This window comes from Carcharhinus amblyrhynchos, chromosome 25, assembly GCF_965287045.1.
Source record: "Carcharhinus amblyrhynchos chromosome 25, sCarAmb.v2.hapA, whole genome shotgun sequence".
Classification (NCBI taxonomy): domain Eukaryota; kingdom Metazoa; phylum Chordata; class Chondrichthyes; order Carcharhiniformes; family Carcharhinidae; genus Carcharhinus; species Carcharhinus amblyrhynchos.
In genome coordinates this window covers 5,975,415-5,989,261 of record NC_137348.1, presented here as the reverse complement: position 1 = coordinate 5,989,261, position 13,847 = coordinate 5,975,415, and the positions used below count along the sequence as shown (strand labels likewise).

Sequence of the window (13,847 nt, the reverse complement as noted above, 5' to 3'; positions counted from 1 at the left end):
TCACCTCGTCTACCTTCAAGTATTGTAGGACGGCATGTTGACACAGTGGTTAGCACTGCTGCCTCATGATGCCAGTGACCCAGGTTCGATTCCCAGCTAGGCGTCTGCCTGTGCAGTGCCTGCACATTCTCCCCATGTCTGCGTGGGTTTCCTCCGGGTGCTCCAGTTTCCTCCCACAGTCCAAAGATGTGCGGGTTAGCTAGATTGGCCATGCTAACGGGCCCCCTAGTGTCTCAAGATGCGGTGATGGTGTCCTAAGGGTGGCACGATGGCACAGTGGGTTAGCACTGCTGCTTCACTGTGCCAGGGACCCGGGTTCGATTCCCAGCTTGGGTCACTGTCTGTGCAGAATTTGTACATTCTCCCCGTGGGTTTCCTCCGGGTGCTCCAGTTTCCCCCCTACAGTCCAAAAGATGTGCTGTTTAGGTGCATTGGCCGTGCTAAATTCTCCCTCGGTGTACCCAAACAGTGTGGAGACTAAGGGGTTTACACAGTAGCTTCATTGCAGTGTTAATGTAAGCCTACTTGTGGCACTAATAAATAAAATAAAAATAGCACCGACTGCAAAAGATATAAATCCCTCCCAAAGCTCTCTCTGCCTCCACCTCCCACTTCACCTGAATCTAATCACTATACATGTTCTTTCTTTATTTCCTTTTACTCTGATCACCTCATTATAGCCACAAATGTCCCTCAGCAAGTAGCAAGGTGGCCTTTTCTCTCTCATTTTCGTTAGTCTTCATTAATCCATGTCTGGAGGGTACAGGATGCTGAGAAACACACCAAGGACAAATTCGCTTTGTGATCAGTCTTTCATTCCTTGTTGTTCAGGTCACCTACTCCCCCTCTGACTGTCAAACAGAAAACTGTGACCGTGTCAGATTAGGCAGGATGTGTGTGGCTCGGACCATGGCAATCCTGGTGGTCTCATCAAATCTGTGTGGTCAGCAATTTTCGGAGAATTTAAGTTAATAGCCCTAAAACTTTTTATTACATTAAACTAAAGTCACCACCCAGCACTGTACACAAGACTTGAAAGAATGACCTTTTTGTGGAGGGCCAAGTGTTTCTCTCTCTCACACATGTGCTCTCTCTCTCTCACAGTGTTAGACCCTCGGGGTAGGATTTTCCAGCCACCCTCGCCCCAAGACCAGGTTATCCCACCCGGGGTCAACAGAACGTTTTAATAGTCTGTGTCCTGCCCGCTACGATTCCCATAGTGGGCAGGAAGGGAAAATTCACCCCTGTGTATCCATCCCACTCTCCCTCCCTCCGTCTTTGTCCACCCATCTTGTATGTGTAGGGGTGTGTGTGTGTGCGCACGTACATTCATGCACGTACATGTCTGTATGTGTGCATGTTCATGCGTGAGTGTGTGTGTGCATGTGTGTGTGTATCTGTGTGTACGTTCACACATGTGCATGTGTGAGAACAGGGCCTTCTGATCCTCTGTATCTGGACCCCTCATCATTGTCCCCAGTTCAATTAGGTCTCATGTGGAACCTTTGTACTTCCTAAAGAACACTCATAGTTCAGGTTGCCTATCTTTTGGATTGTGTGACAAGATCAAACTTCTCTAATGTGGGGCCACCTACTGGTGTCAAGCCAACCCCTCTGCGATTTAAGAGAGTTTCCACAATTGTGTCTGTCTATCTAGTGGTTGCAAAGCTCCCCTTTAGTAATAAACCAGTTCTCATCTGTCCACCTAGGAACCCGCTCTGAATATTAACATGTATTTTAGTCTAAGTGGACACTGGCCAAGCATTAATCATAGAATACCTACAGTGCAGAAGGAGGCTATTCAGCCCATCGAGTCTGCACTGACCCCAATCCCATTCACGTAACCCCCACATATTTACCCCTGACACAGGATCAATCTAGCCTGGCCAATCAACCTAACCCGCACATCTTTGGAGCGTGGGAGGAAACCGGAGCACCCGGAGGAAACCCACGCAGACATGGGGAGGACATGCAGACTCTGTACAGTCACCTGAGACCAGAATTAAATCTGGGACTCTGGGACTATGAGGCAGCAGTGCTAACCACTGTGCCACCCTCAAATGGAAGACAATTCTTCTGAAAGCAATGGGTTGCATCAGAGTTGATGAAATTAAATAGCATGTGAGTATTGAATGAGTGTAGAGGTGTGTGGGAACATACATGGATGTTTATTTCTCTGCGTGTATCTGTGAGATGTTTGCATGCGTGTGTTTTACCCATACACATGCAAGGTCTATGTAACTTTATTCGTTCATGGGATCTGGGTGTCGCTGGCTGGCTAGCATTTATTGCCCATCCCTGAGGTGACATTTAGGAGCCAACCACATTGCCGTGGCTCTGGAGTCACATGTAGGCCAGACCAGGCAAGGACAGCAGATTTCCTTCCCTAAAGGACTTTAGTGAACCAGGTGGATTTTTACGACAATTGGCAATGGCTTTGATTCCAGATTTTTATTGAATTCAAATTTCGCTATCTGGCATTGTGAGATTCGAACCCTGGTCCCTGGAGCATTCCCCTGGGTCTCTGGATTACCAGTCCAGTGACAATACCACTGTGCCACTTAGAACAAAACAAGGAAAAGTACAGGAACTTTGGCTCTCGGCCTGTGCTGATCATAATGCACTAACTAAACTAAATAAAAAACCTTCTGTCCTTACTCAATCCATATCTCTCTATTCCCTCCCTAGTCATGTATCCACCCAGATGCCTCTTAAATGTTGCTAATGTGCTTATTTTCATTCTCAAACGCTGCCCTCCTTCAAATTTATTGATTTTAAAACCAGTTTTACAGAAGTGTTTATGCAGCAGTAAATCTAAACTATGCAAAGACCGATCCCTATCATCTTTACTTATTTTCTGCCTTCAACTTTTTGTTTCTCAAGGTCCAACTTCTTTGCCTGTTCTCCCTACTGTGTTTTCCCCATTCCCCGCACTCTCCAACTAATCTCTAATCCTCCTGGATTGAATAAACTCTTCAGTAATCTTCTCCATGTTTGTCCCCCGCCTGTTATTTCTTCAGATGGAGTTAATGATGGCCTCCACCCAACCAGCCTCCCATCCATTGACTCTGTCTACACTTCCCGCTGCCTCGACAAAGCAGCCAGCATCATTAAGGACTCCACACACCCCGACATTCTCTCTTCCACCTTCTTCCTTCAGGAGAAAGATACTAAAGTCTGAGGTGGTGGGGTGGCCAGGTGGCACAGTGGTTAGCACTGCTGCCTCACAGTGCTAGGGACCCGGGTTCGATTCCCAGCATGGTCGCTGTCGGTGCACCTTCTCCTCATATCTGCGTGGGTTTCCTCCATGTGCTCCGGTTTCCTCCCGCAGTCCAAAAGACATGCAGCTTAGGTGCATTGGCCCTGCTAAATTCTCCCTCAGTGCACTGGAACGTGGCAACTAGGGGATTTTCACAGTAACTTCATCGCAGTGTTAATGTAAGCCTACTTGTGATACAAATAAATAAATTTAAAATGCACATTTTGTCGAGCTATTGGTGTCAAGGCGTTGATGGCAATCGTGCTTTTCTCTCGATCTTAGGGTGCAAAAGGTATTCGAGGATCCCCAGGGATGCGAGGAATCAAGGGCCGCAGGGTAAGCAAACACTAGCAGGAATAAATAAGATTGGGAGCACCTTATTGTGTGGGGTACTGCAGTGTAGAAGGAGTGAGTTATTCACACATTCCGAGGACTCTTGTTCATAGCAATAACTCCGTGTTGTTAACATACCAAATCAATATTAAAGAATTATCGCTGTGCTGCATCTTTCAAGGTAAGATTTGTTTATCTGCAAAAAAATAGTTGAAACCGGTCTTTTAGAATCGTTTTGGAGCTGGAATATCAAACAGCTGGTGCTGAAATTTTGCTGCCAACATGTTTTGTACTTTGAGCTTTGACAAAGGGTCGTCTGGACTCGAAACGTCAGCTCCTTTCTCTCCTTACAGATGCTGCCAGACCCCGCTGAGATTTTCCAGTATTTTCTCTTGTTTTGTAGTTGTGTTTGCTGCGAGCTTGCTGCCCCCCTTTGCTGCGTCTGAGCACCAACGATTGCATTACTAAGAAAAAGTGGCCCTATCGGGGTGATGGGGAGGGGGGGTTCATTCAATAGCATCTATATAACCATAGAAACTAGGAGCAGGAGTAGGCCATTCAGCCCTTCGAATCTGCTCTACCATTCATTATGATCATAGAGGTTTACAGCATGGGTCCTTCAGCCCAACTTATCCATGCTGCCCTTTTGTTTTAAAACCCCTAAGCTAATCCCAATTGCCCACATTTGGCCCATATCCTATACCCATCATATTCATGTAACTATCTAAATGTTTTTTAAAAGACAAAATTGTACCCGCCTCTACTACTACCTCTGGCAGCTCGTTCCAGACACTCACCACCCTCTGTGTGAAAAACATTGCCCCTCTGGACATTTTTATATCTCTCCCCTCTCACCTTAAACCTACACCCTCTAGTTTTAGACTTCCCTATCTTTGGGAAAAGATATTGACTATCTAGCTGATCTGTGCCCCTCATTATTTTGTAGACCTCTATAAGATCACCCCTCAGCCTCCTACACTCCAGAGAAAAAAACTCCCAGTCTATCCAGCCTCTCCTTATAACTCAATCCATCAAGTCCCGGTACCATCCTAGTAAATCTTTTCTGCACTCTTTCTAGTTTAATAACATCCTTTCTATAATAGGCTGACCTGAATTGCACACAGTATTCCAAGTGTGGCCTTACCAACTTCAACAAGATATCCTAATTCCTGTATTCAATGTTCTGATGGATAAAACCAAGTATGCTGAATGCCTTCTTCACCACTCTGTCCACCTGTGACTCCACTTTCAAGAGCTATGAACATTGTACCCCCAGGTCTCTTTGTTCTGTAACTCTGCCTGCCCGCTCACCATAACCCTTAATTCCTTTACATCCTTTAATGTTCAAAAATTTATCTTTCGTTGCCTTAAAAACATTCAATGAGGGAGCCTCAACTGCTTCACTGGGCAGGGAATTCCACAGAGTCACAACTCTTTGGGTGAAGAAGTTCCTCTTCAACTCAGTCCTAAATCTGCTTCCCCTTATTTTGAGGCCATGCCTCCTAGTTCTAGTTTCACCCACCAGTGGAAATAATTTCCCTGCTTCTATTTTATCTATTCCCTTCATAATCTTATATGTTTCTCTACAATTCCCCCCCTCATTCTTCTGAATTCCAATGAGTATATCCCAGTCTATTCATCTCTCCTCATAAGCCAACCCTCTCAACTCTGGAATCAACCTAGTGAATCTCCTCTGCACCCCCTCCAGTGCCAGTATATCCTTTCTCAACTAAGGAGATCAAAACAGTACACAGTACTCCAGGTGTGGTCCCACCAGCACTTTATACAGCTGCAACCTTTTAAGAACATAAGAACATAAGAAATAGGAGCAGGAGTAGGCCATCTAGCCCTTCGAGCCTGCCCCGCCATTCAATAAGATCATGGCTGATCTGTCGCTGCTCAGTTCCACTTTCCCGCCCTCTCCCCATAACCCTTAATCCCCTCTCTTATCAAGAACCCATCAACCCGCTTCTTAAAAATATTTAGCGAGGCAGCCTCCACCACTTCAACGGGCAGAGAATTCCAGAGATTCACCACCCTTTGAGTGAAGAAGTTCCTCCTCAACTCCGTTCTAAACCGCCTCCCCTTTATCTTGAGGCTGTGCCCCCTAGTCCTACTGTCTTTTTTGAGCGGGAAGAGTCTCTCCACCTCTATCCTATCCATCCCATTCATCATCTTATACGTCTCAATGAGATCTCCCCTCATTCTTCTAAACTCTAACGAGTACAAGCCTAGTTTATTCAGCCTCTCCTCATAGCTCAATCCCCTCAACTCCGGTATCAGCCTAGTAAACCTCCTCTGCACTCCCTCCAGGGCCAAAATATCCTTGCGCAGGTGCGGCGCCCAAAACTGCACACAGTACTCCAGCTGCGGCCTCACCAATGCCCTATACAGCTGCAGCAAGACCTCCCTACTTTTATATTCAATCCCCCTCGCTATGAAGGCCAGCATCCCATTCGCCTTCCTGACCACCTGCTGCACCTGCAGGCTGGGTTTTTGCGACTCATGCACAAGGACCCTGAGGTCCGTCTGCACCGTCGCCTGCTGCAGTTTTTCGCCCCGTAAGTAATAGTCCTTCCTACCATTCTTCCTACCAAAGTGGACCACCTCACACTTGCCAACATTAAATTCCATTTGCCATTTCCTGGCCCATTCGCCCAGCCTATCTAGATCCTTCTGCAGACTCTCCACACCCTCCGCACAATTTGCCTTTCCCCCAATCTTGGTGTCATCAGCAAATTTCGACACCCTACACTCGGTTCCCTCCTCCAGATGAGAAATTTCTTCACCCAGAGGGTGGTGAATGTGTGGAATTCACTCCCACAGAAAGTAGTTGAGGCCAAAATGTTGTGTGATTGCAAGAAAAGTTTAGATATACCTTTTGGGGCTAAAGGGAATCAAGGGATATGGGAGGGTGGTGGGAATCAGGATATTGAATTTGATGATCAGCTATGATCATAATGAATGGTGGAACAGGCTCGAAGGGCCGAATGGCCTATTCCTGCTTCTAGTTTCTACGTTTCTAACGTAAAGTGCGATTGCCCAGTGGACGCCCTGCTCCAGCTGAGGCTGAACTGCTGTCTCACACTTGTGTCCGAATTGTAATAGAAAGATTCCTGCCTTCAGTAAAACACTGCACTGAGTGGCTACCTGTTCCCATTCAGGTTGCTGTATCACCCAGCCAGTGATACAATCGTACCTCTGTGCACCTCAGCAGAGCCACCTGTAGCTCCAACGGATCCTGTCATCATTCTGTCAGGAAATTGTTGGCGGGTTGGCCATCAGCAGGCCAACTTCCCTGCATTTTGCTGGTGCAGTGTCGCTATCTGATCAAACCCTTCTCCGTTTTAAAGACATTCTTTCTCCCCTTATATACTTTTCTAAGCTTTCGACATGTGTAAGTATCGGGACTGTGGCCTCGGTCCCAGCCTTTGGAAAGCACAGTCTGTCCTCCATAAATTTTGGGTCTTGAGCAGAACGGTCTATAAAGTTTCTAATCTTCAAAGTGAAAATATGACCAACCGGGGGGGTGTGGTTAAGTATTTACAAGAGGAAGAATATAATTCTTCTTCAAGGACAGTTAGGGAACGTAATAAAAATGCTGGACTAGCCAGCCCGCCGTAAGTCCTACGAAATCTATTTTTCAAATTCAGCGTCTGAAGTGGGTGGCACAGTGGTTAGCGCTGGTGCAGCGGTTGGCAGTGGTTAGCACTGCTGCCTCACAGCGCCAGGAACCCAGTTTCAATTCCAGTCTGTGTGGAGTTTGCACATTCTCCCCATGTCTGCGTGGGTTTTCTCAGATGCTCCGGTTTCCTCCCACAGTCCAAAAGACAGATTAGGTTTATTGTTCATGATAAATTGCTCTTTAGTGTCCCGAGATGTGTCGGTTCGGGGGATTATTTGGATAAATACAGAGGAGGGGGGGGTGGTTACAGGGTCATGGGTAAGATAAAAAAGGTTTTTGATTTGATTTATTATTGTCACATGTATTAACATACAGTGAAAGGTATTGTTTCTTGCGTTCTATACAGACAAAGCATCTTGTTCATAGAGAAGGAAAGGAGAGAATGCAGAATGTAGTGTTACAGTCATAGCCAGGGCGTAATGAATTTTTAGAAGTGTAGAACAAGAGTAAAAGAACTGGAAGGTATGCTGGGCATTGCTGGCAGGAAGGCGCCTTGCTCCAGTGCCAGTTTGGGTGAGGAAAGTTGGGCTGGTGCAGACTCAATGGGCCAAATGGCCACCTTAAATATTGTAGGGATTCTCTGATTTTCTATGAAGTATGTAAACTGATATAAAAAGGAAATAGGGCCTGATTTGCAAAGAAGTCCTTGTGTTTGGGTAGCAAGGTGGCACAGCAGTAAGCGCTGCTGCCTCACAGCGCCAAGAACCCAGGTTCAATTCCCAGCTCGGGGTACTGTGTGAAGTTTGCACATTCTCCCTGTATCTGCATGGGTTTCCTCCGGGTGCTCCGGTTTCCTCCCACAGTCTGAAGATGTGCTGGTTAGGTGGATTGACCCTGCTAAATTTCCCCTTAGTGTCAGGGGGATTTGTAAGGCTGATAAGTGGGGTTACAGGGAGAGCCCCGAGTGGGATTGTAGTCGGTAGTAGATTCAATGGGCTGAATGGCCTCCTTCTGCACTATCAGGATTCTATGATTCTCCCAGAACATTGCTTGTGAGAGATAGGATTCTTCCAAAGGTGCTGCAACGTAACCAGCAATTTGTCAAACCAAAAAGTTCCACTCAGTAAATTAAATTCACAACATGTTTCACAGTAAAAAAAATAGAAAAATTATGGCGTTGACATTCTGAAATAGAAACCAATTTCACCAAAGTATCCAATCCAACGACTGCGTGGGTGGAAAGGAAGTTTTTCGAGTGACTTCATTTCTGCTTAGAACATCCCTGAGGTTATCTCTCTTTATTACTGTGAAGCACTTATGACAATCAAAATCCTTTAATAGTTCTTTGCTTGAAACAGCTTCATGAATTAAAGAGCACAATGCGATACTGCCACCTTACAAATGCAAACGGATTTGTGAGAATGATTGAAGAATCGTCTGTGAACCTCCCACACTTTCTGTCTCTCTCTGTCAATATTTGTCCCCCACTTTATCTCAACTCCCATAGGAACAGAGGCAAGCAAATGATTTTCATGCATTCTCTGAATTTCCATTCTCTGCTACTTACTGGTAGGCATTAGATAATTAATTTAATTAAATTAATTTAACTAATTAGTTTATGCATTTAAACATTTGCTAATATCTGCTGTTTGTACAGTGTTCATTCTCACACCCAATTTTAAACAAAAGCAAAATACTGCAGATGCCTGAACCTGAAACAAAACCGGAGAAAGCTGGAAAAGCTCTGCTGGCCTGGCAGCGTCCAGAGGGAGAGGAAACTTTTTGAGGCCCTTCTTCAGGACTAAAGAGGGTTTTTGCATTGGAGCAAACCCTCCTTCCCCCTCCCCCAATGGGCCATCTCTCACTTGTTCTTAAGGTTTGCTACATTATTGTTGCAATCTCTCCCCAGCTCCCACCAATCACTGTCCCTTATACTGCATGATGTGGGTATGCCGGCGTTGGACTGGCGTAAACAGTTAGCCCCTTCGTCAGGTGACGAAGGGGCTAACCCCGAAAGCTTGTGAGTCTATTATCAAATAAATCGGTTGGACTAAAACCTGGTGTTGTCAGACTTTTTACTGTCCTTATACTGCGTACAGGGGGTGGAAGAGCTGGGACAGTGATTGGTGGGAGCTGGGAGGGATTGCAATAATGATGTAGAACAAGTGAGAGATGGCCCAGTGGGAGAGAGAAAAGGAGGATTTTAACGCAGGAAGAAAATGTGTTTAGGATGTTAAAAAAAGAGGAGAGTGTTGATTTTAAAGCCTTGCTGGTTTCTTTTCTCTAATCTCAAATCTCATAACTCCGAATCTCAAAACTCCGAATCTTGTAACTTCGAATCTCAAATCTCTGAATCTTATGACTTAGAATTTCAAATCTCCAAATCTTGTAACACCAAATCTCAAATCTCTGAATTTCGTATCTCTGAATCTCAAATCCCCGAATCTCGTTACTTCGAATCTGAAATCTCCAGAGCTCGTAACTCCAAATCTCAAATCTCTGAATCTCGTAACTCTGAGTCTCAAATCTCTGAACCACATAACTTTGTATCTCAAACCTCCGAATCTCGTAACTTGAATCACATAACTTCAAATCTTGTAACTCCAAAACTCAAATCTTTGTAACCTAAATCCCCGAATCTGTCATCCAGTCCCCGGGATTGCTAGTCCAGTGACAAATAATCTTCCTGTTGTTCTGTCCATTTATGCAAACGGTGGATATTTTCTGTGGAAATCCACGAGAATGCTCGTTTTGACTTGTGTCAGTAGAAAATCATTCTGCTTAATCTGGTGTTTATATAAACAAGCATAGGAGGTTTAGGGGTGATCTTACAGAGGTCTATAAAATAATGAAGAGCACAGATCAGCTAGATAGTCAACATCTTTTCCCAAAGATAGGGGAGTCTAAAACTAGAGGGCAGGGGTTTAAGGTGAGAGAGCGAGAAGGAACCAGAGTAGCAATGTTTTCACACAGAGGGTGGTGAGTGTCTGGAACAAGCTGCCAGAGGCAATAGTAGAGGTGGGTACAATTTTATCTTTTAAAAGGCATTTAGGTAGTTACATGGGTCAGATGGGTATAGAGGGATATGGGCCAAATGAGGGCAATTGGAACTAGCTTAATCATTAAAAGAAAAAAGGGCGGTATGAACAAGTTGGGCTGAAGGGCCTGTTTCCATGCTGTAAATCTCTATGACGCTATGACTCTATGATTCTAAGCGCTCACTGTTCACACAGCTATGCACATGAAGTCATACTTCAATGTGATAAAGGAAAGAGCATTTTAAAATGGAGAATGGGAACAAGCATTCACGTGCTAATTCCTTTTTGATTTGATTTGATTTGTTATTGTCACACAGTGAAACGTATTGTTTCTTGCGCGCTATACAGACAAAGCATACCGTTCATAGAGAAGGAAAGGAGACAGTGCAGAATGTAGTGTTACAGTCATAGCTAGGGTGTAGAGAAAGATCAACTTAATATGAGGTAGGTCCATTCAAAAGTCTGACAGCAGCAGGGAAGAAGTTGTTCTTGAGTTGGTTGGTTCGTGACCTCAGACTTTTGTATCTTTTTCCTGACGGAAGAAGGTGGAAGAGAGAATGTCCAGGATGTGTGTGGTCCTGAATTGTGCTGGCTGCTTTGCCAAGACAGTGGGAAGTGTGGACAGAGTCAATGGGTGGGAGGCTCTTTTGAGTAATAGGTTGGGCTACATTCATGACCTTTTGTAGTTCCTTATGGTTCTGGACAGAGCAGGAGCCCATACCAAGCTGTGATACAACCAGAAAGAACGCTTTTTATGGTGCATCTGCAGAAGTTGGTGAGAATTGTAGCTGACATGCCAAATTTCCTTAGTCTCCTGAGAACATAGATGCGTTGGTGGGCTTTCTTAACTATAGCATCAGCATGGGGGGACCAGGACAGGTTGTTGGTGATCTGGATATCTCAACCATTTTCCAATGGATTCAAAGCTAAAAACATGAGGTGATAACATACAGCAACAGTGGAACTTCTGATCTTCTCAAAATGGGCTTCCCACTACCTCATCGGGCAATAAATGCTGGACCTGCCAGTAACACTCACAACCTGTGAATGAAAACAAAAAAATTGTGATATCTCACCAGTCTTCAAATCAAAATTACACTTAACTTATACAAGAGACTGGTTAGAGCCCAACTGGAATATTGTGTACAGTTCTGGGTGCCACACTACGGGAGGGATGTGAATACAATGGGAAAAGTGTGGAAGAGGTTTATTTACAAGATGAGTAACTTCAGTTATCAGGATAGTTTGGAGAGGTTGGGACTGTTCTTCTTGGAGAGAAAGTTTAAGTTTAAAGTTTATTGATTAGTGTCACAAGTCAGCTTACATTAGCACTGCAATGAAGTTACTGTGAAAATCCCCTAGTCGCCACACTCCGGCGCCTGTTCGGCTACACTGAGGGAGAATTTAGCACAGTCTATGCACCTAATCAGCGCATCTTTCGGACCGTGGGAGGAAACCGGAGCATCCGGAGGAAACCCACGCAGACACGGGGAGAACGTGCAAACTCCACACAGACACTGAGCCAAGCTGGGATTCGAACCTGAGTCCCTGGCACTGTGAGGCAGCAGTGCCAACCACTGTGTCACTTCAAGAAGAAGAAGGCTGAGAGATGATTTGATAGAGATGAGGGGGCTGGACAGAGTAGACAGGGAGAAACTGTTCCCGCTGGTAAAGGAACCAAAAATTAAAAGGCAGAGATTTAAAGTAATTTGCAAAAGGAGCAAATGTGTTTGGAGGAAAAGCTTATCACAGAACGAGCGGTTGGGTTCTGGAATGTTCCTCCTGGGAGCGTGGTCAAGGCAGGTCCAATTGAGGCATTCAAGAGGGCATTAAATAACCAACAGAAACAATGTGCAGGGGTACGGGAGGTGGGGTAAGGCAGGGGAATGGCATTAAGTCATGATGCTCATACGGGGAGCGAGGGCAGGGTTGATGGGCCGAATGACCTCTTTCTGCGTCGTAACAATTCTGTGAAAAGATTGTTTTCCAAAATAGTCACACCTTCTATCCTGGCCCTTCAGCTTTGTAACACAAACCACTGCATTTGGAGGAACAGGCTTGATTCAAGGCACACATTCTCCATACTCCCTGCTTTACGTCTCTGGAACAAACTTCCAGTTTGACCGACTGAGCCTTTAATGACCAAAAATAAGTGCAAATGATTTCTTTAAACAGCGAAATGAGGAATGTTTGCAAGAATTTATTGCAGCCGCATTTCTTTTGATTAAACACATATTGGACTGTCTTGTGACGAATGGCGAACTGCAGCACTGGGTGCTGCCCGACTTAGCTGTACAATAAACACAGAAATTCAGAACTTGTTTTACGCAGGGGGGGAGGGTGGAGGAGGGGTCAGCAAGGAGTAAAAATGATGCACTTTAATCCCTTCAATACATCAAGCATGCAATGAACACTGACACAGGCTGTAAAATTTTCCTGTCCCATCCACCACGGGAATGGTAGCGAGCGGGACACTGCCCATGCAAAGATCTGTTGTCATCGGGTGGGATTTTCCAGCCTTGGAATCATAGAATTCCTACAGTACAGAAGGAGACCATTTGGCCCATCGAGTCTGTACCTACCACAATCCCACCCAGGCTCTATTCTCATCACCCCACACATTTACCCTACTAATCTCCCTGAGCCTACGGTCAATTTAGCATGGCCAATCAACCTAACCCACACATCTTTGAAGTATGGGAGGAAACCAGAGCACCCGGAGGAGACATGGGGAGAACATGCAGACTCTGCACAGACAGTTACCCGAGGCCGGAATTGAACCCGGGTCCCTGGCGCTGTGAGACAGCTATGCTAACCACTGTGCCACCGTGCCGTCCCGTCTTGGGGTGAGCACGGCCGAAAAATCCCACCCGGAGTGTTTGTGAATTAGCCGAGTCCTCGGTCCACTTATTGCACGTTAAATATGGAGGACTAAGGCTGGAATTCTACCGGAATCGGAGCGGGCGAGGCTCGGAGAACAGCACTCTCCGCTGGCCTCGGGTGGGATCGTACGAACCTCGGACAGACGTGCCGGTAAAATTCCACAGTACGAATGGAAATCTTGCTAACGGAATGAAAAGCAGTCCAGGCTGTTTGCCATTGTACAGGGATTGAGAACTGAAACACTTGATCCGTGTAAAGCCTCAAAGCCCCTCTGCTGCTATATTTCATCGCCTCAGGTATTGAGCCTTGAATCCTTTGGGATTAGCACGTGAATGCTTAACCTGTTCCCGTGACATTATTCCAGCTTCAGTTTTAACGCAGCAATTAAGCTGCTTATTTTAATTGGGTCAATAGTTTTGTTAGAAGAGCAGAAAGACGGCAAACGTTAAATGTTTACAGCACTAATATCACAAACAGTCTTTATCTCAACAATAATGTTTCCAATCTGAAAGACAAACCCTATTTGAAACAATGCGCAGGGGACGGGAGGGGAAAAATGCAGGGAAATAGCACGGAGTCATGATGCTCGTTTGGAGAGTTAGCACATACTTGGTGGGCCGAATGGCCTCCTTCTGCCGAGAAACAATTCTGTGATTCAATCATCCTACAGAATAATCACACTTTCTTTTCTAGCTGTTGTTATTTTATT

The 13,847-nt window shown here is 45.4% G+C and overlaps 1 protein-coding gene across 1 annotated transcript in view; it reads left to right on the top strand.

The window, feature by feature from the left end:
- The window catches only part of col27a1b (collagen, type XXVII, alpha 1b), a 576,392-nt gene that overhangs the window by 371,484 nt on the left and 191,061 nt on the right, over nucleotides 1-13,847 (top strand). The window contains exon 28 of the mRNA XM_080211775.1: nucleotides 3,542-3,595. Coding sequence (XP_080067901.1) covers nucleotides 3,542-3,595 — 54 coding nt within the window. The remainder of the gene's footprint in view (nucleotides 1-3,541; nucleotides 3,596-13,847) is intronic.